This window comes from Polyodon spathula, unplaced genomic scaffold (assembly GCF_017654505.1).
Source record: "Polyodon spathula isolate WHYD16114869_AA unplaced genomic scaffold, ASM1765450v1 scaffolds_811, whole genome shotgun sequence".
NCBI classification, from domain to species: Eukaryota; Metazoa; Chordata; class Actinopteri; order Acipenseriformes; family Polyodontidae; genus Polyodon; species Polyodon spathula.
In genome coordinates this window covers 122,065-149,347 of record NW_024472298.1, presented here as the reverse complement: position 1 = coordinate 149,347, position 27,283 = coordinate 122,065, and the positions used below count along the sequence as shown (strand labels likewise).

Below are 27,283 nucleotides of genomic sequence, written 5' to 3'. Positions count from 1 at the left end.
GGGCTCTAGGTTCATTTTGAATAGATTTTTTAATTTTTTATTGTAGTTAAATAGATTAGCTTCCAGAAATACATCATTTTCCATGCGATTAACGAATGTGATTCAGTGCAAGGTTGTCAGTGTGATGTGCTGCAGCACTGAAACTGGTGCTGCTAACCTGCATCAAGCACTCTCTCACTCTCACTCTCAACAGAAACGCTCTCTCACTCAGGAAATACGCTCTCATTCTCACTCTCAATAGAAACGCTCTCATTCTCACTCTCAATAGAAACGCTCTCTGATTCTCACTCTCAATAGAAACGCTCTCATTCTCACTCTCAATAGAAACGCTCTCATTCTCACTCTCAATAGAAACGCTCTCATTCTCACTCTCAATAGAAACGCTCTCTGATTCTCACTCTCAATAGAAACGCTCTCTCATTCTCACTCTCAATAGAAACGCTCTCTGATTCTCACTCTCAATAGAAACGCTCTCTGATTCTCACTCAATAGAAACGCTCTCATTCTCACTCTCAATAGAAACGCTCTCTGATTCTCACTCTCAATAGAAACGCTCTCATTCTCACTCTCAATAGAAACGCTCTGATTCTCACTCTCAATAGAAACGCTCTCATTCTCACTCTCAATAGAAACACTCTCATTCTCACTCTCAATAGAAACACGCTCATTCTCACTCTCAATAGAAACACTCTCTGATTCTGTCAGTTTCATCAGCCCCCCCCCCCCCCCCCCCCCCCCCCCCCCCAAATATTAGAACAGAAGAAAAGTGAAGAGGCCGATCAGCCCATCCCTTCTGAATGCACCACGTGGATCTATTTAAACAGGACACAGTTGAATTGTTTTGAATGAAAGACAATTCACCTGGTAGACTATTTCATGTATTTCTAAGAGAGTGTGAACTTTCTCTAAACTGCTACTCATCTTCCATGTACAGCTCTCTCATTCTAGTCTCTAAATGTAAGCAGTGACTGGTTTATGTACACCAGCCACAATTTTATAAACACTCTTTGCATTATGTTTTCCAAGACTAAATCCGGTGTTCAACCCAGAAAACTGGGACGTGATTTATTAGCAGCGATTTGCCCACCCTTTAAAAACAAAAAAAACCCAAGAAATGCCCAGGAAATTGTATTCACAGTAGCATGCAAATATATCAGGACACCCCATTGCTTCTGTATCGGAGCACCCCATTGCTTCTGTGGTTTTGATTTGTTGTGCATAGGAAATCAAACCAATGGAACTGAAAATCTTGTAGAATTGTCAAAATATGCAAATTAGTGCTTGTCTAATTGAATTGATGACTTTAATAGGCCACACATGCAATTAATTTACAACAGAAGGTGAAAAGGAACACAACTACAAATGGTAAAACGCACTTGACTTTAGAAGTTGTTTAAGATGCCTAGTTAAAAGCACAAAGTGGTCTAACATGTTCACGAGTGCCTATTGTTTCTATATCACTGATTACTGACTGGAAATTGAAATTCTCCCACCCAGGTGTTTTCATACAGGTTTTTCGAGGTGTTGTAATAAATTTGCACACAACTGTAAAACAAAGACGAAAATAAAAAGCCCCTTGTGTGTATAAAATGAAGTAAGCCAGACAGGAAATCCCAGGACCTACTCAAGTGCAGTGGAACCGGAACATCGGACAATCGGACAATAGGATTCTAGAACCACCAGTGTAGCCAATAGCCAGCAGCAAAAACTATCCCTGCATTACCTGCTCAGTGTGGACGCTTGTCATCCTGTCCAGGGCTTCAGTCCTTTAGAAAAACATTTAATAGCACTGCAGTTCACTGGGATACGTCACAGCTGCAGCTCTGGAGGGCGGATTGATAAAGAAATGAAGACTGCAGTTTAAAGGTTGCACTAGGCAAGGAAAGTTTGCTATAAACCAAGTAAACGTTAAGTGTTAAATCGATTGATTTAAATATTAAACTAAACATCAACGAGGCTTACTTTAAAACAATCAGACGGTATATTTAAAAAATATCACTGTGCTGTGCAACGGTACTGCAATGATATACTTACCGAGGCTCTATAGCAATGCTAGTCAATGGTGTAATTGAAAGACTAGGCAAACCGTTAGAATGCTATATCTCCAGGTCCAGAAGGGGGCACTGTTGCACAGGACGCACACACACTTAAACGTAAATATTATAAACTACGATTTTTTTTGTTTTGATGCTTTTTTATTATTATTTATTTTTTACAAAAAAACAGTTCCAAAAATACAAAACATAGAAATTTCAGGCATTGATATTTCAAGTTTTTGATACCCCCCCCATCAAAAAAGAGGTTTTATAAAAAAAAAAAAAAAAATCAAATTCTAACCAAGAGTTTTCCATTTTTTTTATTTTGTTATTTTAAAGAAAAGTTCCTATGATACAGCCAAAGCAAATCTAATTAAAAGTTTAAAGATCCCTTTTTCATACAGATATATGCTCTCTTTTTTTGTTTGTTTTGGTAATACTGAGCCCAGTTAGAAAAATACAAAAAAAAAAAGGAAATCTGATAATACATTTAAAATAACAAGACTTGGCCCCTGGATCTCAAGGAACGCATCTTAGTCAAATAACATACTCAGAAGCAGGGCAGTTTAAAATGACAAAGAAAACTGCATATTCCTCTATAGCCAACTACCTGAAAAAAGGCGTTCAATCCATCTGTTTTAAACTATTCAATTAAAAAGGGCATTGCACCTTTACACTGATTTCAACTCTTTAAAAAAAACACTTAAAAAAAGTTTGAAAACATTAAGCTTGACAGAGTGCTGAGGACCTGTGCCTGGTCTACCTGTACATGTTAATCCTAACTTGTTGCATCCTAGTTCATAGTAGTATTATTATTTGCACTTACTGCAAAACTACACTGTAACCCTGTCCTGCCCTGTAACACCTGGAAATTGCCTTGGATAAAGGCAGCTACCAAATAATAATAATAATAATAATAATAATAATAATAATATTGTGTGAGAAAGGAAGCCACTGCAAGATAATAAACCCCTTTCTATCCTTTCTAACAAGGGATGTTTAAATAAAATATTGTAAATGTGACAAAAGCCTGAATAACAAAAAAAATATATTTTGTATATTTTAGTGGCTGTCCAGCTGGACTGAAGTGAGTCTTGGCTGTTAGACTCTGCTAATCTTCAGGTGTTTAAACCTGTTAACCCACAATGGGTCTGGATTCTCAGAGCTTTCCTTTCAAAACGTCGTTCGCTTGTCTGTTTGTTTGTTTTTTTTAGAAAGGCAAAACAAGCAGGTAATAAAAGTTACCAAAAACGAGAAACAAACAACCCAAGCATTTCAAATGAGGGGTTTGTTAACAGCCTTGAATTGCGCGAACGACGGCCTGGGAAACAAACAGCGTTGAGAATCCAACCCAGCACTGACAGCTCCTGAGATCTAAAGAACGGACTGTTTGGTTGGGTGGACATTGGTCTGCAAGTCAACATTCGACCTGCTTAGATTATCTGCGCAACACAAGAGCCTGATCCGTTTCCTTAAGGCATCTTATGGATCAAGTCTCAGCACCATTTTACACTGTTCGATTTTGAAGTACAGCATATCTCTATCTCAGAAAAAAAAACAACAATAAAAACTACATGGAAACCAATCCATTGGCCCACCTCTTTGGCTTGATTCACCCCACTTGCTCTGATGTAAATCACTACAGTTGTAGCACGACTGGGAATGGATACATGCTCTTAAGCATTGAAGTCACGTTATTCCACTTGCCTGCAGGGGGTGGCAATATAAAACCATTCAATAAAAACAAATACGAAGATGCACTAAATAGAGAAAGTTCATTCTAGCAGTACCACTGGGAGCCATAGAGGGCGCTGTTGTGCAGCTGAAAACTATTTGAAACGTTACTGCCTAAAATGGCCCGTCAATGTGGAGAGCTTTTAAAAAAAAAAAAAAAAAAAAAAAAAAAAAAAACACTGCAGGTTTATTGCGTTATTTTTTTACACAGCATTTTAGTTTGTCCACAGCAGCAACGGGCCAAGAGTCTTTCTATAACTACCCTGTATTGTGAAGCAGTACAGAATATCTTATTATTTTTTTATTAACACATTATCATTCCCTTAGGTTTCTTGTAAAATAAAACGATAGGTGTATATTTCTCCTAGATTTATATTTTGCACCGACATCTGGAAAGCGTGAAAACCTTGCTTCAGATGGAACAGTACTGTGGAGCTATTTGTTTTTTTTTTAACAAGGCTTAAATATTGATTGATATTGAAAGAGAGTCAAACGATGCAAAGGTCCGGGTTCAACATTAGCAGTCTCCCAGCAACCAGGTAGATTATTCCATTCGGCACGATTTAAATAATCGGGGATTTGTGATATAGACTCAAACGCTTGTGATCGGTTCACGGCAAACTCAGCAATCTAACTGCGCAAATTCAAGGGATTTAAATAAGCCTACAAGACTGGCACTTCAGGTTTGCTAAAGACGTCGCTGATTGTTTCTAGTGGACAAAAAAGGTCCATAGGCAATAAGTTTTAACTTAAGAGTTTATATATAATGTAGAAATCCCTTGCAATAACTAGAAATACAATTTAAAATGTAGTCAAGAAAAAGTTTAGAAAACGGTTTCAGACATTTCATAAATCGCTTACTTAAAAAAGTTACCCAAGTTTAGAACATGCTGCCAAAGATACAGAGAGCAAATTATCATTCTAAAAGCCACCACTAGGTGTCAGGCTTGCTGCTAATTTCTTTCCCCGCTCTCATTAACACGGCGTGCAAACCCTGACCTGAGTATTGTTCCATATAACACTACCTTGGGTTAGAAGACCGCGGTCCAGACCACAATGTATTAACGCCATAGCTGTCTAGCTGCTGATTTACACTGCATTTTCAGAGAAGACACGATGTAAAACTAGAGATCCATTTCCAAACTGCTTTGTCAGAATCAACGATGTAACAGATATATATATGCCACCACAAAACCATCTTTTCTTAGAATTCTTAGATATAAAAAAGTGTCAATTTTGACTTTCTCCTTTTAGCTATTTAAGGCTTTACACCCAAGATGTGAGATAGCTTTAGCGATCTATGCAAATAGCCCAGCATTCTGAACTTTACAGAGCAGTTAGCAATAATATCAACCGCATCCCGGTGTCTGACTCTGTGGATCAAAGAGACTCTATGGTTTTAGAACACAGTGTTGACTCCATGTTAGAGCCACAATGGCGACAGTTTCACAACCTCTGCAAGCCAACACCAACTCATTCTGTGAAGGCACCATATTCAGAGAGAGCTGACAGCTTTCTGAACGCAAACAAACAAAATTATATATATATATGCACACACAAAATAAGGTGGTATCGCTCCCCATAACATCACTTTAAGACTTTAATTTTTTAAATTTGGTACATTTTAAGGTCATAAAAAAGGTGACAGAAAATGGCATTAGTGATGATCAGAGAGAATTTCAAAACTGATTTGAAAGACCTCCCGCCTGCCTTTCAGCCCTGGGCTTCTCTCAAGCAGAGAGAGATCATTGTGCAGCATTTGATATTTTGGCTTAAAATGCCACACAAGTAAAATAAACAAATTCAATTTTAAAAACGATACAAAACTAATAAGAAAAAAAAAAAAAGGAAAGCGTTTCAGGATTTCTAAGGAAGCTGTTTCAGGTGCCCAAAGTAATGGCTAAATAATAATAATAATAATAATAATAATATATATAATGTGTAGTGTTTGTGTTTTTATACTGTTTGCATCAGAAATAACGGTGCCACACTACAGCAGGTATTATATTAACCTCTACTCTGCATTCCGGATTTCAATAGTCCTTTCAGCCAATCAAAGGTTTGTGAAGATTTGTGGCGACCAATCGGATGCCTGGTTTTGTTGATCATGTTCACAAATACACAGTTCCATGCACCCCACCACTGCCGTCAAGTTTGAAGACTTGCACTTCCTTTAAGAAGCGATTCTGCTCTGTGCGTACCCCACTGGTAAACTTCAGTGGCACTCAACACTTAAGGCAAAAAAAAAATTCATCACGCAAGGACAGCTTCAGAAAACACAGTCTCAACTCGTATCACTGGGCCAGTTGGCTTGTCATGTGAGGACCTTTCGGCTCTCCAGCTGTCCAGATCTAACTACCTACAGTTTTCACTTCTTAACTACTGTAAAGCACTCAGTCACTAACATCCAGCGACCGGTCTGAGACTGTTAATCTCTTTGGACCTCTGCTCATTTTCCCCAACTACAGTTTTGGTCCCAGTACAAATCTAGAACTTTATCCAGAAAGGAACAATCCAATAATGAAGTCAGAAAAAAAAATATATTATTTTATAAATATCCTGTTTTCAGAGACTAACTGCTCCCTCCCTCACCCCCTAAGAGAAAGGGTGCTCCCTCCAGTCCAGGGCAGGCTTGAGGCATGGAGACTGAACTGCTCCCTCACCCCCTAAGAGAAAGGGTGCTCCCTCCAGTCCAGGGCAGGCTTGAGGCATGGAGAGTAATCTGCTCCCTTACTAACAATGTAACACTGCTCCCACATTATCCACCCACTCCTAATTATAGCAGCCTAGATATTGTTTCCAATAGGAAACCAACAGCACATTTCCATCGGCACTGTGAGCCACGATTTGCAAATCTCCTTCCAGTATCAAACCGGATCAATCTGACTCCCTCCCTGCGGTCTAGTGATCCAATCTACAACCGTTACACAGAGGGTCTGCTCTATGCATCAAAGTGCCAATGTTTTCCTGATAGCAGAGTTAATGGTCTCACAGCTCGAAAGGTTAAACTCTCAGCTGTCTCCAGCATCTGGCATGAAACGCTTTTTAGATCATTTCTTCTAACTGATCTATTTCTGCCAGTGAGCCTGCAACCCCAAATGCATCCGCTTAAACAACATGTCAAGAGAGAGGGCGTCAGAAATAGCTTTTCAATGGCAATCCTTCTAGATCACTCGGAAGAGGTTCATGTTTAGCTGACAGTTCTAAACATTTTTTTTTTAATATGGCTGTGTTTCCTCATATTGCTCTTAAACTTTCCACACAAAATCCCAGTCAATACACAACATCCACAAGAACAATACAAAATAATGAAAGAAGAATAATTTTTTTTTTAAAGAAATACTAAGCAGTAGAGAAAGAGGTTTCACCAGGAGGGCTCCCTCGGAGCGCCCTCTCTTTTGGAAATATTAAAAGGCACAGTGGGGGGGGTGCTTGGCTGTTGATGTATTTTTTAAGGTGGTATTTTTTTTTGTTTATTGTTTAATGTCATGGAGTCCGAAGGTGGGCCAGCCCAGTGTAAACGTTCTCTGCCTGGCTCAGCTCCTCGAAGACGGGGATCAAGTTCAGCAGCTCAGTATCATCCAGGTCATCAAACCAGGAGACCACCGGGACCTGAGATGAGACAGAGAAGAGAGAAGACAGCGAGAGAAGAGTGAGAGGGAAGACAGCGAGAGGAGAGTGAAGAGTATGTGAATAAGCAAGCGAGCAAGAGACGAGTGTGAGTGGGGAGACAGATGAGTGTGGGTGAGCGAGAGGAGAGAGAAAGAGTGAGCGAGCAAGAGAGAAAGTGTGACAGGAGAGAGAAAGACTAGTGAGACAGATTCTTCCCCACAGGAGTACCTAATTACCTAAATGTGCAATTCCTTTCCCCCACAGCAGACTAGCTCATTGAAATCCTCTGCATTTCTGTGAAGAGGCGATCACCATCTATAATGGGCACTAAGGTGACAGTAAGTTAGTGTCCAAAGAATTAGCAGCCAGCTAGTCTCCCCAGAAATATGCTACTCAGATTTAGATTTCCCATAGCACACAGGGATTACACATAGCAGCCCCCATCCTTCTATATCATTTAGACCCAGCCTATAATCTGCTCCTCAGCTTCAGTGCACCCCACAGTGCACAGCGCCCCCTGGCTGCACTCACGGCGTTCTCCGGGTGGAAGATGTAGGAGGCGGGCGAGTTGTCCAGGATGAGAGTCCTGCCCAGGTCCCGGCCCAGCCTGCTCAGGTCCTTCACGTAGCAACCCTGGTGGAAGACGCAGGACTCCCTGAAGAGCCGGACCTGGAACACGCCGTGCTTATCCAGGAGATCGGTCACCGGGTCTGCGTACTGAGGGGGGAGAGGGAGGGGAGCACATTACAGCTAGGGCCAGCAGGGGGCGGGCTTCTACACTAAACCAGGGGGAGAGGGAGGGGGAGCCCGTTACAGCTAGGCCAGCAGGGGGCGGGCTTCTACACAAAACCAGGGGGAGAGTGATGAGTTACAGATAGGGCCAGCAGGGGGCAGGCTTCAACATTACAACGGGGGGAGAGTGATAGATTGTGGCAGCATGCTTTAACAGAAAGGGGAAACGAGGGGCGCGAGTTACAGGTACAACCAGAAGAGGGCAGGCTTTAACACAACAACAGGGGGGAAACAGCGGGACACTTGCAGCTCTGGAAAACAGACAGCTGCGTATTCAAATGATCTGAACCCCACTCAAGCAAACTATTCTGGGGTTTAGCAGGTAGCTGGTAAGTAACTGTTATCCTTATTTCCACAGTATTAAAAACAACAAACACGTTCCGTCACCTTCAAAACATCATTTTTCTTTGCCTGCAGCTACTGCACGCGCACCTGAAACGGGAAGTCGTGGTGGGAGCGTTACCTTTGCTAAACTGGCAGTGAATAAAACACATTCGAACAACTCTCCCATTCTCCTTAGAAACTCGTCCACATGAGGTCTCTTCAACACGTACACCTGAAGACAGAGCAATCAAGCAGGCACAGAGATTAAAACATTAGCTTAACCTCCCTGATCCCCATTGCTTTGAGAAACCCCTGCACTGGAACCAAAAAACAATAAATCACACACACACTCACATATGAACACTGTTACTATACACTGTCGGTACAGAACATCGTAACTAAACTACTGATCAGGCAGTGTAGGCAAACCTGAACCTTATTACAGAATTACTGAATTACATGAACCGTGCAAGACTATGCGTGTTTCAAACTTGGGGCAGTTGTCTGCATATCTGCTTGTGATTCCGTGATTTCTTCAGTCTCTGGTGTCACCGGACACGTCCTGAAACAAGTAATCAAGAATAAGCCGCGTGGCCAGGATACAGCCTATCCTGGATTACTTGAACCAAGCTGCATCCAACTCCTAGCTCCAGGAGAATCCTGCGGGGGAGGCCTCATTCCCCCCGACAAATCAGCCAAGAGGAGTCTTTTCAGAAGCGCTGGACTGGTTAGTAAACACGGCAAATTATCTTAACTGAAACAGCAACAGAGAAGCATAAAGAATAATGTGATACTGAGCTAGAAAAGATATCGCCACTCGCAACAGCAGATCAGTAACCTTAACCAAGCTCCTTCAGCTGCAGCCAACTCTAGATATCATCAGTGTTGACTCTATCGCTAAATCATATACAATTTACAAAACAGCCTATAAATTGTCAAGATATTTCCGAGCGATAAACCTTCCACTGAGCTGCTAAAAGACTATTTCAATTTGAGTCTGTCCCTGTTCTTGAGTCTACAGCGCTGATCAAATGTTTTGCATCCCCTGCAATTTTAGGATTGAGACAATGGTAGAAAAAAAGATATATGAACAGAACTCAGATCTTGCATTTACATCATGTAATCAAAGAAACTGCAAAATATCTACCAGAACCCGTAATAGGGTTAGAAATGTCACGTTTTAAAATTGTCAGTTTTCTGTTAAGTATATGGAAAACTACAAAGCGCTGTGCAATTCGATACGTTAACGAAACATCATTGAGCAGGTTTCATTCGACTTTACAAAGCAGCATTTGTTAATTCTACAGGGGGATGAAAACGGCGTGTTCCTGTCATCTTCCTGGGACTCGGCCAGGCTTCCCCTACCTGATGCGTCGTGCCCTCGATCTCCACAGGCACTATGAAGTCCGCGTTGCTGATTGGCTGAAAGAAAAGAGGCACTGGATCAGAAAAAGAGAGACGCGCACGTTCAAATTAGAAAAATCCGAGGACTGCGTGCTGTAACTCTTATTGATCAACTGCTTTCCGATTGCCCCCCTTGTCCTGGGACCCTGAGGAGCTACGTGAATTTGTGTGGGGTTTTACTGTGTTCCATGCTGCCATCTTTAGCGGGTCTCCATTTAAATATTTTAACCTCTTTCCTTGTTAAATAAAAATAATACGCTGATGTAAATAACAAGTGCAGGTCCTGGCTGTGGTTCTGGAGTGGCGTGTCGTGAATGGGCAGCAGCAGACAGCAGAGATGTCAGTACCTTGAAGGAGCTGTGCACCAGTGTCTCGTCCAGGTCTATCACCACGCACACCTTGCCCTGGTCCTGCGGGGTCACCTCGGGCAGTAGGCATGTACCTGGGATCTGACAGAGAGCGAGAGAGAGAGACAGTGAACAAGCGCAGCATCGATCCAGCTGTGGCTTAGCAGGGTACAAGCTGATCAAATAAACCTCTTTTGGGGGTATTACTTTTTGCTGCACACGTTAGTTTTGCTGCATTTTAGACAAGCGGTTGTTTTTTGTATTCTCATCAAACTTTAACAGCCCGCAGTTAGGGCTGCATGCAGAAACCTGCATATAGAATTTGGAATAGTTTTCCTCCTGCATTCGGAACACGCTTGAGGAATTCCCGCTATGCTATCCCAGAGGCTCCAGGCAATACTCGGAATAACGCTTCCAGGTGAGATGGACTTCAATAGAGATGTGCCGGGAATAGCGCTTTCCAGCCGGGCACTACATCTCTGATGAAGAAGTCGGTGGCTTTTTTTTTGGAAGTCATGCACACTTGCTACAAAAGCATTTTCGTTGCAGTTAAATAATGTTACGATGCAGAATGCAGATGAGAAACTGGATGGAGGGGGCATTTCTGCTGGTATAACACCGTGTCACACAACAGACCAGCGGCTCGGTTTATCTGACAGATCGTTTGTGCCCCAGGTTCTACTACAGTTCAAGTACCCCCTCGTTGCTAACACTAAAGGTTATTCGTTTGCTCGAAGCAGTTCACTGCAGGCCCTGACAAGAACTGTCACTTTCAAACCCTTGCTATCAAACATTTTAAAATCATGCCGGTCTCTCTGTGAAAAGCCTAGCGACTGGCTTGCATCACAGGAGTGTTAGTAACAGGGAGGGGATTACGGTCAGTACAGTCAATCGCTCAGAGTGTCAGAATGTCACACGCCTAGCAATTTGAACCATCCCAGTCAAATGGAAATCAGCAGCATCCGATTGGTTTAAAGCAGCTTCCCGAAGCATATCCCATGCTGGCTGTCTGTTTAGAAGTCGCTTGCAAATGCAGGGAAAATGAACCCTGAAACTCTTTGCATGTTTGTTTCATGGAGGTTGCCCACTCTGACACGCTGAACTGGGTTTAGTGATACAACATCGTCCGTTACGTACTTGATAATACTTGTAGTGTAGTGTTTGAAGCAGATCAGACTAAACAAAGACACAAACAACAGTTAACATCGTTTCAATTTCACCCAGCGACTCTGTGAAGATTACCCATCACCTGCTTCCAGACCGGGTTTGGTCACCGAACTATTGCAGACAGTGAAGGAGGATTTACAGATCGGGGATTCCTGCTGCATAGCAGTTTGATCCCTTCCTGGTTTTACTATAATACACACCTGAGTTTGTGTCCTATACCCTATGCTTAACCAAGCAGCGTGTACTAAAAACCAGAATGGGGGAAAACTGCTATGGAACAGGAGTCTTACTCTCAATCCCTGCTAAACGAACTGGCGCGGGAGAGAGTCTGGTTCGCTGGTTCTTAATCTCTTAAACTCTTTTCTGACCAGTAGACACCAAACAAACAACTGGAAGAATTTGGTCTCCCGTCACATCTGACGCGCGCCACCCTGCCACCAGCCCCAGTGTGAACAACTGTAGTCACGGCGACCGGAGCTGCTGTTACCTTGGCAACCAAGCCGTTCTCCTCGGTCTGCAGCAAGTGGTCCTGGCACGGGGGAGGCTGCGGCGCATTCTGTGCTCGGAGGCAACAGAACAGAGCTTTGAAGATACTGCGGCTTCGAGGCTTCGTGGGGGAGGATTTCTTAACCAGGCCTGCGGGGGGAGAGAAAGAAAGGCTTCATTCACGTCAAAGTAAAGGCTTCTTTGATGCAGGAACAAGCAAGGCAGGGCTATTCCCGATCAATCACATTTTGTTTGAATGAGAAGCTGTTCATGTCAATTCTATGGGGTCCGAGAAAAGACCTTTCTTTTCCAAGACTCAGGCTAAATGCCTTTTGTAGTACAGCATTGAAAGGAAACTTAACACAGTACGCTTACACACCTAGCAATCGTATTTCGTGAACAAAAACTAGTGATCGCCAATGAAAAAAGCTGATGTTTTTAAAACTGATACACTGCGATGCACCTGGAAAGATCAGGGATGAAGTTCTGCACACAGATGAGCCATAAGGGCACCTCACTCCTGATAATCAGTAATACTGTCTATACACACACACGCACACACGCGCACACACACACACACACACACACACACACACACACACACACACACACACAGATACTCTCCATAGCCTGTGCTGAAGAATGTCCTTACCAAGTTTCATTGCAAATCACAGCTTCTCTAGATATAGCCGTATAGACCATATTGCACAGGCACACAATCTAAAATTTCCTAAAAGCATCCTATATCAGAAAGGGAAAACTGGTTTACAGAAGCCAATGTTTTTGTTACAGTGAAATAGAAAGTGCCCAAACCATCACAGTACTGCAGGGTTATCCTTACACTGGCAATCGCCCTTCTTCTATTATAACTGAGCGTATTCACTAGAACATGTTATGCAACGTGCGTTTTACTTATATAACATGAATCCTCTCCCTTTAAAGAAATCGACATTACATAACATCGAACGAGATGCCGTGTCTGTGCTGGGCCACAAGAGGGGGCTGCAAGTCAAACTTTGCCACAGCAGCGCAACACACAAGATGAAAGAACATCTACAGGACCTGCAGTCACAACCAACCCAGCCCTGTCAGAGGAAGACACAACTTAATACAACAGCTTCCAAAATTCAAACGAATATTCTTTCATCTTTAATCAACAGGGAATAACAATCTGTAATGATGTGGGGTTTTTTGTTTTTTTTAAAATGAATATTTGAATGAGTGTCCCAGCAGTACAGCAAGTAGACTGGATGCGTGTTATTTATTTTCTTGCTCTGGTTTGCACGGTTCGAAACATTCCTTTCTAACATTCTGAAAGAGAAACCCACATGGTCACTTTCTGTTTTTGCCTCGCTCGCAGTGCTAGTCTTTCAATGCAGCCTTCGTTTCATATCAGAAACAGTGCGTCGGACTGAGTGAGTGAGGCTTAACAAGAGAGGCGAGGTGGGTGTCAAGCACCACAATTCTCCAGTAAGGAGCCTCTGAAACTTTATGCGAATTATTTCAGTAAAAGAGGTTGAAAGCAGATTCTCCGAAAGGTCTGGGCGATTTACTACAGTAATTTTGGGGGCACCGAAGTTACATTCAAGCCCTAGTTACATTCAAAACATTGTCTAAAAGTTTCATCTTCTAAGTACAACTTAATTTAAGGTGATAAAGTTCTTGATAAAAAAACACAAGGCAGTCAGGCTGGATCTTAGTTGAGGTCCCAACCCACACAATTAAGGCAATTTTATGGCTATCAGCCACCTTTTTGGGATGTGTGTCTCAAAGACTAGGGAGAACCCATTTATATTTGAATTTTTTTTATTAAATGTATGCAGAACACTGTGCTGGTGAATCATCACCCTGAATGTATTTTGAATAAAAACTGCAGGGATGGAAACAGACTCCTTTTGCATAGCAGCTTCAGCCATTCCAGGTTTTACTGCCAGCTTGATTATCCTCAGTGTACAGGTAACAAGCTCAGGTGTGTCCGATTAAAAACTCACAGTAAAACCAGGAATGGATCAAACTGCTATGCAATGGGAGTCTTATTTCCATCTCGGAACTACAACTACAGTTAACTTATTAGCTAGAACCCTTTTATATAACAGCGCTCCTGTGCGGCTGGCGTTCCACTGCAGCTAACTGAGAGGCGAGGGGCAGGAAATGGGAAACATCCATTCAGCCACCATTGCACAAGCTGTTTAGATTGTCTTCCACTGAACTCTGCTAAGGACACAGCGGAAAGAAGAAAAAAAAAAAAAACACCTCACAGATTTAACTGAAGCACTTGATGAGATGCCCAGAGCCATAACTTCATTTCACAGGAAGAACCTTTACAAGGAAAGCGTTTTTTTTTTTTTTTTTTTTTTTTTTTTTTTCAGTAGCACTGGGCTCGTTAAAAGGTTGCTTCACACTTCAGACCGACCTGACTTGCGGTCGGAGGCGAGGGTCTGCGACCCTGTGCGACCCGGTCGGAGTGACATCATCCTGCTTCTCAGTCGCGCAGCCTTTTCTCGCGTGTCCGCGACCGTCGGGGGTGGATGAAAAAATGTCAACATTTGCTGCACGGTCGGAGTGAAGCTGCCCTCATTAATCTCTTTGGGAAGTGAAGAGAGATGTTGTTGCCACCAGGTTGAATGGAAGTTTTAACCCAGAGATCCACTGGACAACTGCAGCAAATCTAAGGGTTATTTCCAAGTGATCTACTTAAAAAAAAAAAAAAAACTAGAACAGGAAGCAGCACCCTTCTGAGTGTAAAAAAACACACATTAGAAGTAATCTCTGCCATTTCTTTTATACTGTACATGTGTAAGCACAGGCATACAGTATACACTCCCCAGCGGCACCAGATTTCTGATTTTCAGAACGAATCTAGAGTACGCGTCGGCCACTCGTTTATTTCATTTTTAGAAACAGTTTGTGTGAACTCTATGGAGTCCGAGAAGACCCTGCCACAACTCTGACAAAAAACAACCACGTTATAAAAACGCACACAGATTAACATGGGACAATTGTGCACACAGTGACTGAAGAGGCTGAGAGAATCGTTCAGGCAGTCGGTCTCCATTTAACCTTTGATTAAGAAGCATGCAATATTAGTAAGGGTAATAATATTAAATTAGCAAGGTAAAAAAAATCACAGAAAGAAAAACTACTATCCTTAACTTCCTTCAAATAAGAAGATATATAGCGGGTGAGCTGTGCATCACACCTGCTGCTGCAGAGTCACTTCCAATAGGACCCGTTTGTCTCATCCGAAGGATGGAGCACAAGAAGGTTCAGTGACTTGCTCAGGGTCACACAGTGAGTCTGTGGCTGGGATTGAACCTGGAACCTCCTGGTAACAAAGCCCCTTTCTTTAACCACTGGACCACCACAAACGGCAATTTCTTTCTGAATTTTGAACCTAAATAATCGCGGACTTGTTGAAAAAGCCCTGAGCTGGCTTCCCTCCAGCACACCCCTGCCAGGGCCCCAGCCCTCAGTCAGAACAACATTCCAGTGCTGGGCTGTTTACACTCCACACGCTCGGAGCGAGCGGGAGGGAACCGCTCAGCCCCATCTTACTGGGACAAGCTAATCAAGGGCCACTGTGGAAGCACAGCCGTCCGAAACTGTGCATCTCAAAGATATCTGTTCACACGTTTCTGTACTACCTCACGAGGGGCAGGATCGTTAAAAGTATTAAAATATTAAATGTAATTAAAAACACAGCTCCGTCAAACAACACAAAAGCAGTGCACAGAACGGCAGATTGTAAAAGCTCCCCCGGCAACAGATTCTATTACAGCAGCTGCCCTCACAGGCACACTACGCACTCAGAGACAAAATGTGCAAGATTCCAGAGGTGAGCTTGCCTGGAAGACACACAGTCTCCCTACTGCAGGTCTGCAAAACAGACAAGGACGATCAAGACTAACGAACAAGAAATAGAGGTCAAGCAGGGCTACTGAGAACGCTGGTCTATCTGAAGTGTCCTGGCTCCAGGCTGTGCTTTGGTCTGTTTTTCACTCTAGACTTGGAAAGGGGAAGTTGCATGGTGCCTGCCTGCCTGCCTCCCTTCCTGCCAGCAGGGAGTCTGACAGCAGCCAGTGCTATTGTCTCTACACATGTGTGCAGTGACAAAGCACCAGCACGACTGGCTGGAAGTGGGTGCACATCACTGATGCTGTTAACGTATGCACCTGGATAGAGCAACGAATTCCCTAACAGACAGGTAATCTACCGTTCTATAAATCCAGCGACAGAATAATTGGCCATACTGTTAAAGCAGATGCAGAGCTTGATCGAAGGAAAGGAATTCTCCAGATTCATCTGCTTAATCAGACTTTCTTCACCATGTGTTGAACTTGTTATATTAAAAAATAGACATACTCTGTTCATTCTTGGAATACCTACAGTACTAAGTATTGAGAACACTATCATTGAAAAGCAAGAAGCAAAGAAAATAATAAATCACAAAGCTGAAAACATCCACGTGCATATAATTATACGTTGTAATCTAACGCATGCACCGAGAAAAATGTACTATTTAAAAAGCACAAAATGTAGACTTAATGACTTCTAACGCAACTGAAAACATGCCTGTGCTAGAAATGTAATATATAAAAAGGGAGGCATGAGGCTGTAAATCAAGCGAAGGGTTTCGCAAAATGAAAAAGCAGGCCGATGAATAATTGCTGCATCTCTACAACCTGGAATGCTTTGAATTCGATTTCGGAGCTGCATTCTTGTGCACAAGGTGTGAGCGAGAGCCACAGAGCGAGAGAGGGAGCTTTCATCACCCTGCTGGAAAACTGAACAGGACATCTCGGCTTTACAAAGTTACACAGACAGGGCATAAGAGGCAGGAAGGAAAGTCGCTTGTTGCAAAAACAAATGCAACTCAAAATTTGGGCCACTGCCTTTAAAGAGCATGCGCGAAGGAGTGACCTTACCAAGCGTTTCCCAATTGAATGTTCCAGCTGCAGCAAAGAGGCCCCATCCGCTCTCCGCTGCAAGAGGCCCCTTTGCTGAATCCCTGTCACATGAAAGACAGCTTTTTTTTTGTTTTGTTTTGTTCCTTCCGGTGAAATCACATTCGCTCACTGTACAAACACACACAGGCTTAGAGTTTAATCCCTGACTCTTATCCAAGCAGCTGCTTGGTTATCAGCACTCCCCCTCAGTTTTCAAGGATATAAGAGCATCGCTCTGAACGGCTGTTTACGAGTGGATGCTGCAGCTGCTGCTTTACACGATCCCCAGGCAAGTCCTGTGCCATCACTGGAGGCTGGGAGACACAACTCGACCCACACGCGAGGTGTACAGAAGACTGTACCACTGGCTTCCAGTAGACACTTGTGATATAAATTTGTAGTTTTTTTCTTTTTTATTACATGTTAAATAAAACATCTAAAATAGGCGATGCAAAACTTTTGGCCACAGCTCTACGCTATAACCAGATCATCCACAGCTCTACACTATACCCAGATAAACCACAGCTATACCCAGATCATCCACAGCTATACCCAGATCATCCACAGCTATACCCAGATCATCCACAGCTGGATTCTGGGAGAATGAAAAGCCTAACATGCAAGAGAACCAAGCAAGACACTGCGCAACGAAAAAGCATTCAAAACAAACCAACACACATTCGAACGCTGGGTTCCTTTACTTCGATTAAACCGACGTGTGTAACAAAATGTTTATTTTTCCACACCAGAGATTTCTTTAGTGTTATAAGCTGCAATACACATTTGCAGCAGATTTCATACATGCATTATAAAACGAAATATTCAAACTTTGAACGAATATTCGAAGACATTGGACATCAACTGGAAAGTGAGTTTTTTTTATATCGATCCATCTCACGTGTGGAAGTGCATTTTTCCCTCAACTAATGTTTTGCTACAATAGCAGCCATCCCAAATGACCACGCTGAATGTTGCTCTGCTGTTGGCAGCCGCTGCTGAAAAAACAGCTCAAAGTCTGAACGCCCCACCCAAAGTCTGTCTGGATTTATTCATCTCCTTCAAGCTCTACGAGCAACTTGTTCTGAAACCATAAAGGGCTTGTCTGTCTCTGGAATCAGTCTTGCTGAGGTCAGTTCGCCCTGCCTCAATAAACAATGCACACAAGCCCGGAACACATCAATTCTTTACTTTCTTTATTAAAAAAAAAGAAGGAGCCAGTGGGCACCAGGTCTAAAGATCAGCTCCGTCAGTGATCAAGACAGTTCAACTGCTGGGGTGTCTCTCTGCAGACAGGTGCATCAGTAACACAGAGCAAGGCACCACCATGCATCTCTCAAAACACTTCTGCGTGCTCGTGACAGGGGCAGACGATGGCTGCGGAGGCATGGAATGCCGTAAATGAACTGGCACAATGACCCGAACGCTGAATGGAGGCAGCACGCAGCCCGTGCGAATGGGTCGCACCCAAGCTGAAAATAAAGTAATCTACGAGGGTCAGATCACGTAGTTTGCTTGTTCCCCCCTTGCCTTTGTCCAGGTCTAGCTCCAAGAACGCAAGTGAAGGTATAAAACACAAGGAACCTAGTTAGAAGAAGCAGCTATTACAATTACAGCTGACTGACAAACTTCTAAACCAATTGGTTTCAATTCTAAAAGGGAAGTCCTCCCACAGCTCAATACAAGTTGTATCTTGTAGAATTTTCATCTGGCTACACCTTTGTATGCTTCCCTCGCCGGTAATAAAATGACGACTAACACTGAAAACTTTGTACGTTGTAAATATGAAGATGGGCCCTAAAAAAGGGTTCAGAACTGACTCATTACAACACAGTTAATGATCGTTATAGAGCGATTCCCTGCAATTCTCTCTTCAGGGTCACAGAATGAGACACAATAATACCCAAAAACCACAGTTTCCTAGCTGACTCTTATCTCAAACTCCAACATCAAAAGATAACGGACTCTCTCTAATCTGGATTGACCTATAATCCCAGCCATATTATCACAATGAAATGCAAGCCGACAGGAGCCGTACCCAGTCCATAATTCTACCGTAAAGCATGCTGTCAATTCAAATGGCTATTGCTTATTTTTGATGATGAAATACAAGCAAGAGACTTTGTTTTTTTTTTGTTTTTTTTTTTTTAAATAAACAAATGGGAGGTATTTTTTCAGTATGGTAGAAATTATGACCAGTCCTCAAATCATTAAACCCATTTAGTGCCAAATAAAATTCTTTGAAAAAAATCCGAACACAAGCTGTATTTATGTAATTTCATAAGATAAATTTAGGCTTAATTTCTGTGGTTAACAAAATTATGACAACAGAAAATTTAAACAAGCTGATGCCAGTTTAAAAAAAAAAAAGTTACAAAAATTACAAAACAGCCTGTCCTCAAATGAGAACAACGGCACTTCAAGAGTTAATCTGACCAGGGTAGGATTTCAAATGGTCGGGATTAGCAAGAGTCCAGTATATTCTGAAGTCTGGGTTTCAATGGTAAGAACTCAGGAGTTGTAACTGCACAACAGATGGACGATTCTACATGAAAATTATGACCTCTCTCCTGCATGCGGACCATAAAGGTGATGCAATATCTGGGGCCAGCGCTGCACAAATAAAGCAGTGAGAATTACTGGAAAGTGCTGCTTTAAACACATAAGACCCACCTGCGATCACACTGTACACCCAGCAATAAGAAAGAGGGCCAGTCGCTCTGAAACTCCCACGCTGGGACAGAGAGGAACGGCAATTGCATTCTGCAAAGCAAAAGAGATCTGCCATATTCTGTGTAACAGTTTCATGGTCATAAATAAGCAGTACAATAAATAAATAAAATTACAGGAAACAAGCTGCATCGATTCTATTGAAAAACTGCTTGCACAGGTTAGAACATTCTGTGTCATCGTACCACACATTTCTAGAGTTTTGGAATTGTGATTTATACATGAAAGACTTTTAATCTGGATAACAGCGATCCGGATTTTGTCATCGAGATTACTTTCATCTGGATGGTTTTGATCAGATTTTTCAGGATTATCTCACCGCTGGATTACATTTATCCAGATTACAGATTATTCACGATTACGAAATCCAGATCACTTATCCAGATCAAATAGGGCTCCTGGTGGGGGTAAGGCAGTATCACTGTGGATTAAACATTGTCCCTTATCAAGAAACAAACCTGCTGAGAAATACTCAACACAGCATCGAAACCAACAACGCAAGGACCACAGACATTTCATTATTTTAATCTCGGATAGGTTACGATGTCTGAGCTGGGACGATAGTAAACTAGCGTGCTATTTAACAATTCTACCATTTATTTGAAAACAATGCTGATAATTGTGTTGGCTGATCTGTTGTATTACTGGGGTTCGCATTAACAAAAGCAGAGTTGCTGCAAGTCTCTATGTTTAACAATATACAGGTTTGGCAATAAGAGCCCCATTGCATAGCAGTGTGATCCACTCCTGGTTCTACTAGGAGCTTAATAAAGACACATGCGCTTGTTACACTGGGGCTAATCAAGCTCATAGTAAAACCTGGAACAGGTGAAACTGCAATGCAACATGAGCCTTGTTCTCATCCCTGATAGAGATATTGCACACTGATATTTGAGACTCTTGTCAGTCTTCCAAAGAGTAATGTGATGTAATGCAAGACCTTTGATTAAAAAAGGTCAGTGTACAGTATGTGACATTGGAGGAGTCCTCAATACCAAGCTGCTGGAGAGCCCAAGACTTTCCGATGTTTGTGTATTTGGACGATCACAAACGAGAAGAAACTGCTGCAGTTGATTTGACTCTGCTACGCCCTGCAGCTGGATTTCAGAGCGTTTCACAGCCCTGGGGAATCACCCTGCTTGATACAGTCCAGGGAGATTCCCTACTTCTGTAAAATTTTATTAAAAAACCAGCAGGATTTGATTACACAGGAACCCGTCACCAAAACCTTTTGACATCAGACCCTTGGAATGGCATGCAAACACTGCCCAGCAAAACATACTTTTATTTCACTCAACACAAAACACATTTTTGTAAATACCACATTTTAATAAAAAATATATATCTGTGTGTGACTGAATCCATTCCAATTCATTACAGGATTTAACATATGACTCCCACTGCATAGCACTTTAATCCTTCCCTGGTTTTACAATGAGTTTAGAAACACCGGGGCTAATCAGGCTCACTTTAAAACCTGGAATGGGGGGGGGGGGTACTGCAAGGCAGCAGGACTCTTCTTTCCTTCCCTGCGTCCTCTACGCCGTTCCTGTTCATTTCAGTACATTCTCCGAGGGTCAGCGGTGTTTTGGTTTGAATTTGTCCTTGCACGGGCTGGTCCCTGGATTGCTGTGTTTTCTCTTTGTGGGTCTGGCTCAACGTGTTTGGTGCTGCGTTAGTGTGAAGCAGAGTGTGAAGTCCTGTGCACGCTCAGGGGGTCACTCAGGGCAGCCACCCCTGGAAAGCAGGCTTCAGAGAACAGGCTTCCTCGCACAGTAAATACAGAGGCTCACCCAGGAAGGTAGCACAGACCCACGCAGCAACAGATCTAGTCAAGCCAACCACACACTGCACTATAATTAAAACTACTTCACTTAAGAGAAAACAAAATGATGTAAAAATCGAGGTCCTATTTTAAGTGTCTCTGCAGTAGCAGACAAGGGCGCTGGAACTAGGGGTGCTGCAGCACCCCCTTGCTTTGCATGGCTTCCATCACATACAGGGGTTACAGTTCTGTTGAATGGCTTTCAGCACCCCCACTTTAAAAATCGTTCCAGTGCCACTGGCAGCAGATGTGATGCACAGTTCCACCCCCTTAGCCTCTGCTAAATTACTAAATAATAAACAACAGGATACATGATCATCAAAAAAACACACTATAATAAAACCTGAGGTTTATAAAACAACACGGTATTTATGGAGGGGTGAGGCCATTTTATTTATTTGTCATTTATTACACCTTCATTTTGACTCTGTCTGCTGTAGGTTTTATTCACCGATCCGAATCAAATCGCTGCTCTGGGTTCATGCATCTCAGCACACTTGCTGTCTGCCTCTATGCTGGCTGCTCTCGTTACCCGGATGCTATCTGGTACCGCTGCCCTGATTTTACAGATTCTTAAACAAGAAATATGCTACCTTACAGTTTTGCAGATAATGACAGAGAAATGTGATAATTTAGGAACCCTGTTGTAATCGCCTAATCCTTTGAGCAGCAAAATAAATAATAATAATAATAAATAATAATCTTTGAAGGAGGTGTCACGCAAACCACAGCACAATGAACAGCAATTGCTAGTTACCACATTAAAAAGGATCTACACGTTTGTCGCACGATCACTACAGGAATATTTTCGGATTGGCTTTGTCGCACTGGTGTGGTCGACCCGACGCCTCGTTAAACACACACAGGCTGACACTGTAACACTGTCCCTGTCGCAGCCCCCCGCGTTTTGCACATTCAAGTCTTTTTTTTTTTTTTTAAAGAAAGGTATTTATTCATTTGTTTATTCTAAAGAAAGGCGTATGTGTATTCACCCCCACTTGTATATAAAAGATTAGCTGTGCGGGAAAGAAAAAAGCGATCACAGTGAAGTTCATGTCCGCTCTGGAGCAGTGCAGACACGCCCTACTGCTACAAGCTTTCCCTCGGAGTGTGGAGTCCAAGTCACGGGCATTGGAGTACACTGCTGTCGCTGTCGCCTCCCTTACTATTATTATTATTATTATTATTATTATTATTATTATTATTATTATTATTATTATTATTATTATTATTATTATTATTATTATTATTATTATTATTATTATTATTATTATTATTATTATTATTATTATTATTAATTCATTATTATTATTATTATTATTATTATTGTTAGTAATAATAATCATCATAATAACATAAATATGGTTATTTTGCTGATAGAAACACTATAAAAACTAAATTCTAATGTACAATAATAATTAATAATCACGTCTAATATGTTTTTTTTTTTTTTTGTTAGTTATTTATGTATTAAAACCTGTTTGTTTACAAAATAAACAAATAGTTGCACAACGGGACACAATTTTTTTTTTAAAAATTAAGAATCGTGTTTCGGATCCCTTGGTTTCATACTGAAAACAAATATTACACATTCCCTCGTGCAGAATATCGACAACAACAAAACAAGGAATAATATTAAACTAAAATAATAAGGAATGACGTAGAAGCCCCGTCACCTATGTCAAGGAATACAAGCAATATATTTGCTGGATAAATTACACACACGAATAATATTTAAAAGGCATTCGTTTTTGGAGGGTGTAAACTACTCTGAATAAAAACAAACCGAAAGTCTGACCCCCCCTCCTAACGCAGTTCTCTCCAATCACAGAATTAGGCAGGTTTGTTTACACTGCAAACTTAAATGAAATATATACGACTCACGTCTATTTTTAAAAAACGAAAAAGATCCGGAGTCATACAGGTCGTTATGCCATGTTGTGTCATGTACATAAATAGGTTTTGGAGAGGGGGCGGGAATATAGTTATGTGTACTGATAAAAAATTAATTTGACGTGGAATAAGCGTGTAACTGTCCACAGACTCCACGCAGAATACATTTTGTACACTGCGCTGGTGTGTGTGTGTGTGTGTGTGTGTGTGTGTGTGTGTGTGCAAAACAAACTATCCCCAATGTTTCCAGACAGAAATCTAAACACGGTGTTTCTTGTAGCAAAGACCGCCTGGGTCAATTTTACATCACTGTGTCGCTGCTGTTTGTAACAATTACAGGACGCCAGCAAACCGCAGGTAATGTGCAACACAGTCTAATGGATTGAAGGCGGCCTGATGGCGGTTACACCGCTCTTCCTGACACTGTGTCCAGTCACTGAGGCGACAGTGTAGCGACACAGTCCTGTCTTTTATATGCTGTCTTGCTCTTCTGAGAAAAATAAAAAATGCAATGCAATTTAGAAATAGAACTAGACAGTTTTATTTGTTTACCTTATATAACATGTCAACTGGGGGGGGGCTAATGTATTTACAAAGCACATCTGTTCAACGCCACAGCCTGTAAATTAAGCGCATCTGTACTAGAAGTCATTTTTTTTTTTTTTTGTAAAACGCAAATATTTTCTTCGATAAACCTGTAATATTTGCATACGTTGTAGTTGCCTTCCAGTGTGTTAAATGCTAACACACGTTACACAATGCAATATTCATTTCAGATATATTTTAAAAAGGAGAACGATTTAATCCAAGCGGATAACCAGTACGCTTCAGCTAATCCTAACCCGAGCAACAACGCGAGAGAGACAGGGCAGGCATATTAAAAACAGAATCACACACATAACCGCTTCAAACAAACAATTAGGTGACCGTTTAAACATTTAAAAATACAGGCTGGAAGTCGAGACGCTGTTGCCAAAACCGATTTCAGCATTGCGTGTTTACTGTAAACGACAACCAGCAGAAAATAAGTGGTCACCCGTTTGTGTACCAAAGACAACAACACAGGTAAACAAAATCCGCATAGCCAGTCAAATACACATTGGATTTAAATAAATTAGACGTGCCGAGGTACATACAATTTAAATACCCCCGCTTGATAAACTCTGCACACAGTATACTCCCTTAATGAACCTTGATTCGGTTTGTTTTGTTTTTTTTTTAAACTGAAAACAGAAACAACAAAACTAAACACACCTTACAAAAGAGTCTGAAATGTATCCGTTTGCATGAGATGTTAGCCTTTAGAAATAAACACATTTATAATACGGGTATAAAACTCTCAGGATGGATGAAAACAAATCGAAATTGTTTTTTTAAACAGCAGGACTGCAAAACACGTGACGGTAAAGGGCAGACCACTTTGTTTAACAAACAAACAAATAAAAACACGCACAGAGGAAAACAAAACGACAGGGAGGTGGGAGAGGAAGAGTCCTGCCATATCCACCAAGTTCCAAACTTGTAAAGTTTTGAGGAGCAGCCCCCCTACCTTGTTTAGCTGGTGGAACCGCGTCTCCCTTCTGCACTTGAGTGATGAGAGAACTTTCCATCTAACTAACGCACTGCAAATGCAACACGATTTCCCCTCCTCTCCTTCTTCGTCTTCCTTTTCACAGGTAACCGTGTTGTATCCTTATTATTCGACTCCAGTTTTTTTTTTAATTCCTTTTATTATTTTTTTTCCAAGTTCGTTTTTTTTTTTTTTTATCTCTCTTTTTTTTTTTGGTATTTATTATATATATATATATTTAAAAAAAAACACACACACACACACACCCACCCACACACACCCCCACACCCGACCAGTCCCGGGTCTTTGCAGAGACCTCGCTATTGCAACAACATGGAGAATCCACTAAAGAACCGAAAACACACACAGCTAAGGAAATGGGGCACGGGGTGCGGTTTCAAACTCCCCTTACTACAGATAAACAACTCTCCCGACCCGCTGCTTCCCGGACGCCAATTTGAAATAAAGAAACTCGACGGGCAACGGGGTGGTTGTTGTTTTGTTTTTTTTCTTTCCCCCCCACCCCCACAACACGGCACGGAAGTCTGAGGTGTATAATTGGAATAAAACGCAAGGTTTCTTCAAAACCCCGGTGCTTTGTTTTTCTCGTTTCGGACACACTGCGGGTGCCTTGAAACTGCCCGGCCGCTGTGATTGGTCCGCCGGGAAGGGGGAGTATATAGAGGGGGTGTCTCTTTGCCTTTACTATGCTGGGTCTGGAGAAAAGCATTCCTGCAAAAATTCCCGGAGACCTTACCGGGGGGTGGGGGGGTTGTGTTATTGACAATCAGCGACAGGACCCACCCCGAAATAAATAAATAAACAAACAAACAAACAAACAAACAAACAAACATGCATGCATCGTGTTAAGCTTTTTATTCCTTTAATTCCAAACGTCAAGGAGGCAGGCAGCCACAGTGAGCAATGCAGGCACACTGAAACAAGCACAAAAGCAGGGAACAAACGTTACACGCCAGACACGGCACTGTGCACACACCGAGCAGACCGCTTCAACAAAACACACGCATCTGTCCAATATATTGAAATGTTAACGCGGTTGGTAGGTCGGCGATCTTAGCAAAATACACCCGTACTTCATGTGTCTATACGCACTACACAGCTGAACCCGGCGAGGAAAGATGCTAGCTGTAATTTCCTACAGTGTGTATAAATGCATTCCCATAGCCTTCCAACATTACCAGCATCCATTTCTGTTTAAAAAATGAATTGATTGATGTTACCAACACCAACATGTCAATCAATAGTAATATTCCATTGCCAAACAGTCAGAAGCAATTAATAATAATCACAGTGAAAGATACTTCGTCTACTGGCGGTGACAATGTGTTTTTTTTGTTTTTTTGTTTTTTTTTTTCAAATTCCACCGAATTCAATTCAAATTCGGTGTACTGTCAAGTTTAAATACGTGTCACTGTTTAACATAAAGAAAAGATCACGTAGCATGAGATACATTTAAAAAATATTACATTAATAATAATAATAATAATAATAATAATAATAATAATAAAAATAATAATATCACATTAGTGCGATGCTTGTTTGTGTTTGAAAGGTAATATGGAAAAAAATATAAAAAAGGCATTATCACAATTCTTAACACATTGGTCACCCTCCTATATTATTAATAATGGTTTTAATAATAATGTTTTCATCTTTAGCGGGCTTCTTTGGGAAGAAGCTGTCTTGTTTACAGTGTCATGTCTTACAGAAAGCGTCAGGGGAGTAGCCGACATGCAAACAGTGTATTCTGTGCATGCAAAGCCCTGCGCGATGTATGTATGTATGTATGTAAAGTGCAGGGTTTGAAATCGTGGGCACAGCATCTCTTTCAATCTGTGAGAATACATAGCGACACGTTTATGGTCCCGCTGGAAAACCTTCCGTTATGAGGGAAGGAGGGAGGAGAAGGAGGGGCGTGAATTGAGGGGAGAAAAAAATGATATATACTGCAATATACATTACCGATTCTGTCGTTTTACAAAAGCTACCACGCCCATGCAAATGAAAACTGGCAAACATGTTTTCCTGGTAAAAAATAAATAAATTAAACGACGACACTCGTGCTTACATTACTAACGAAGAGCAGCGCGTATCGTAATGGAGATTAACTATAAGCTTTCCTATTAGTGTTATTGTATTTTATTCTCCATCGCCCTTTGCTGCGAGATCAGAGCTGTGGCTCAAGCGAGAGACTTCGGACAACACGACATTCGTCAATAAACAATATACCAGCGCATTTATTAAAGACATTACAGAAATAAAACACTTCGACCATACACGTGCCTGCGCGTTATTATTATTATTATTATTATTATTATTATTATTATTATTATTATTATTAATTATTATTACGCGTGTGGAAACGCGTTTGCTAACAATCATAGCGCGCCACTGTGTGT

General features: G+C 41.7%; 1 protein-coding gene across 5 annotated transcripts; it reads right to left on the bottom strand.

Moving 5' to 3' along the window:
• Positions 1–7,079: 7,079 nt before the first annotated feature.
• ctdsp2 (CTD (carboxy-terminal domain, RNA polymerase II, polypeptide A) small phosphatase 2) lies at positions 7,080–25,067 on the bottom strand. Of its 5 annotated transcripts, XM_041241725.1 has the most exons (9): positions 24,843–25,067; positions 19,519–19,608; positions 11,904–12,052; positions 11,387–11,425; positions 10,250–10,351; positions 9,864–9,920; positions 8,638–8,730; positions 7,914–8,099; positions 7,080–7,382 (listed from the first exon to the last, which is right to left on the bottom strand). In XM_041241725.1, exons 1-9 carry the CDS (start codon positions 24,901–24,903, stop codon positions 7,257–7,259), a joined length of 903 nt encoding a protein of 300 aa, XP_041097659.1. In that variant the 5' UTR covers positions 24,904–25,067; the 3' UTR covers positions 7,080–7,256. The 5 variants fall into 5 exon arrangements, with proteins under 5 accessions (XP_041097659.1, XP_041097663.1, XP_041097661.1 ...); XM_041241729.1 differs by lacking the exon at positions 8,638–8,730; XM_041241727.1 differs by lacking the exon at positions 11,387–11,425.
• Positions 25,068–27,283: the final 2,216 nt, after the last annotated feature.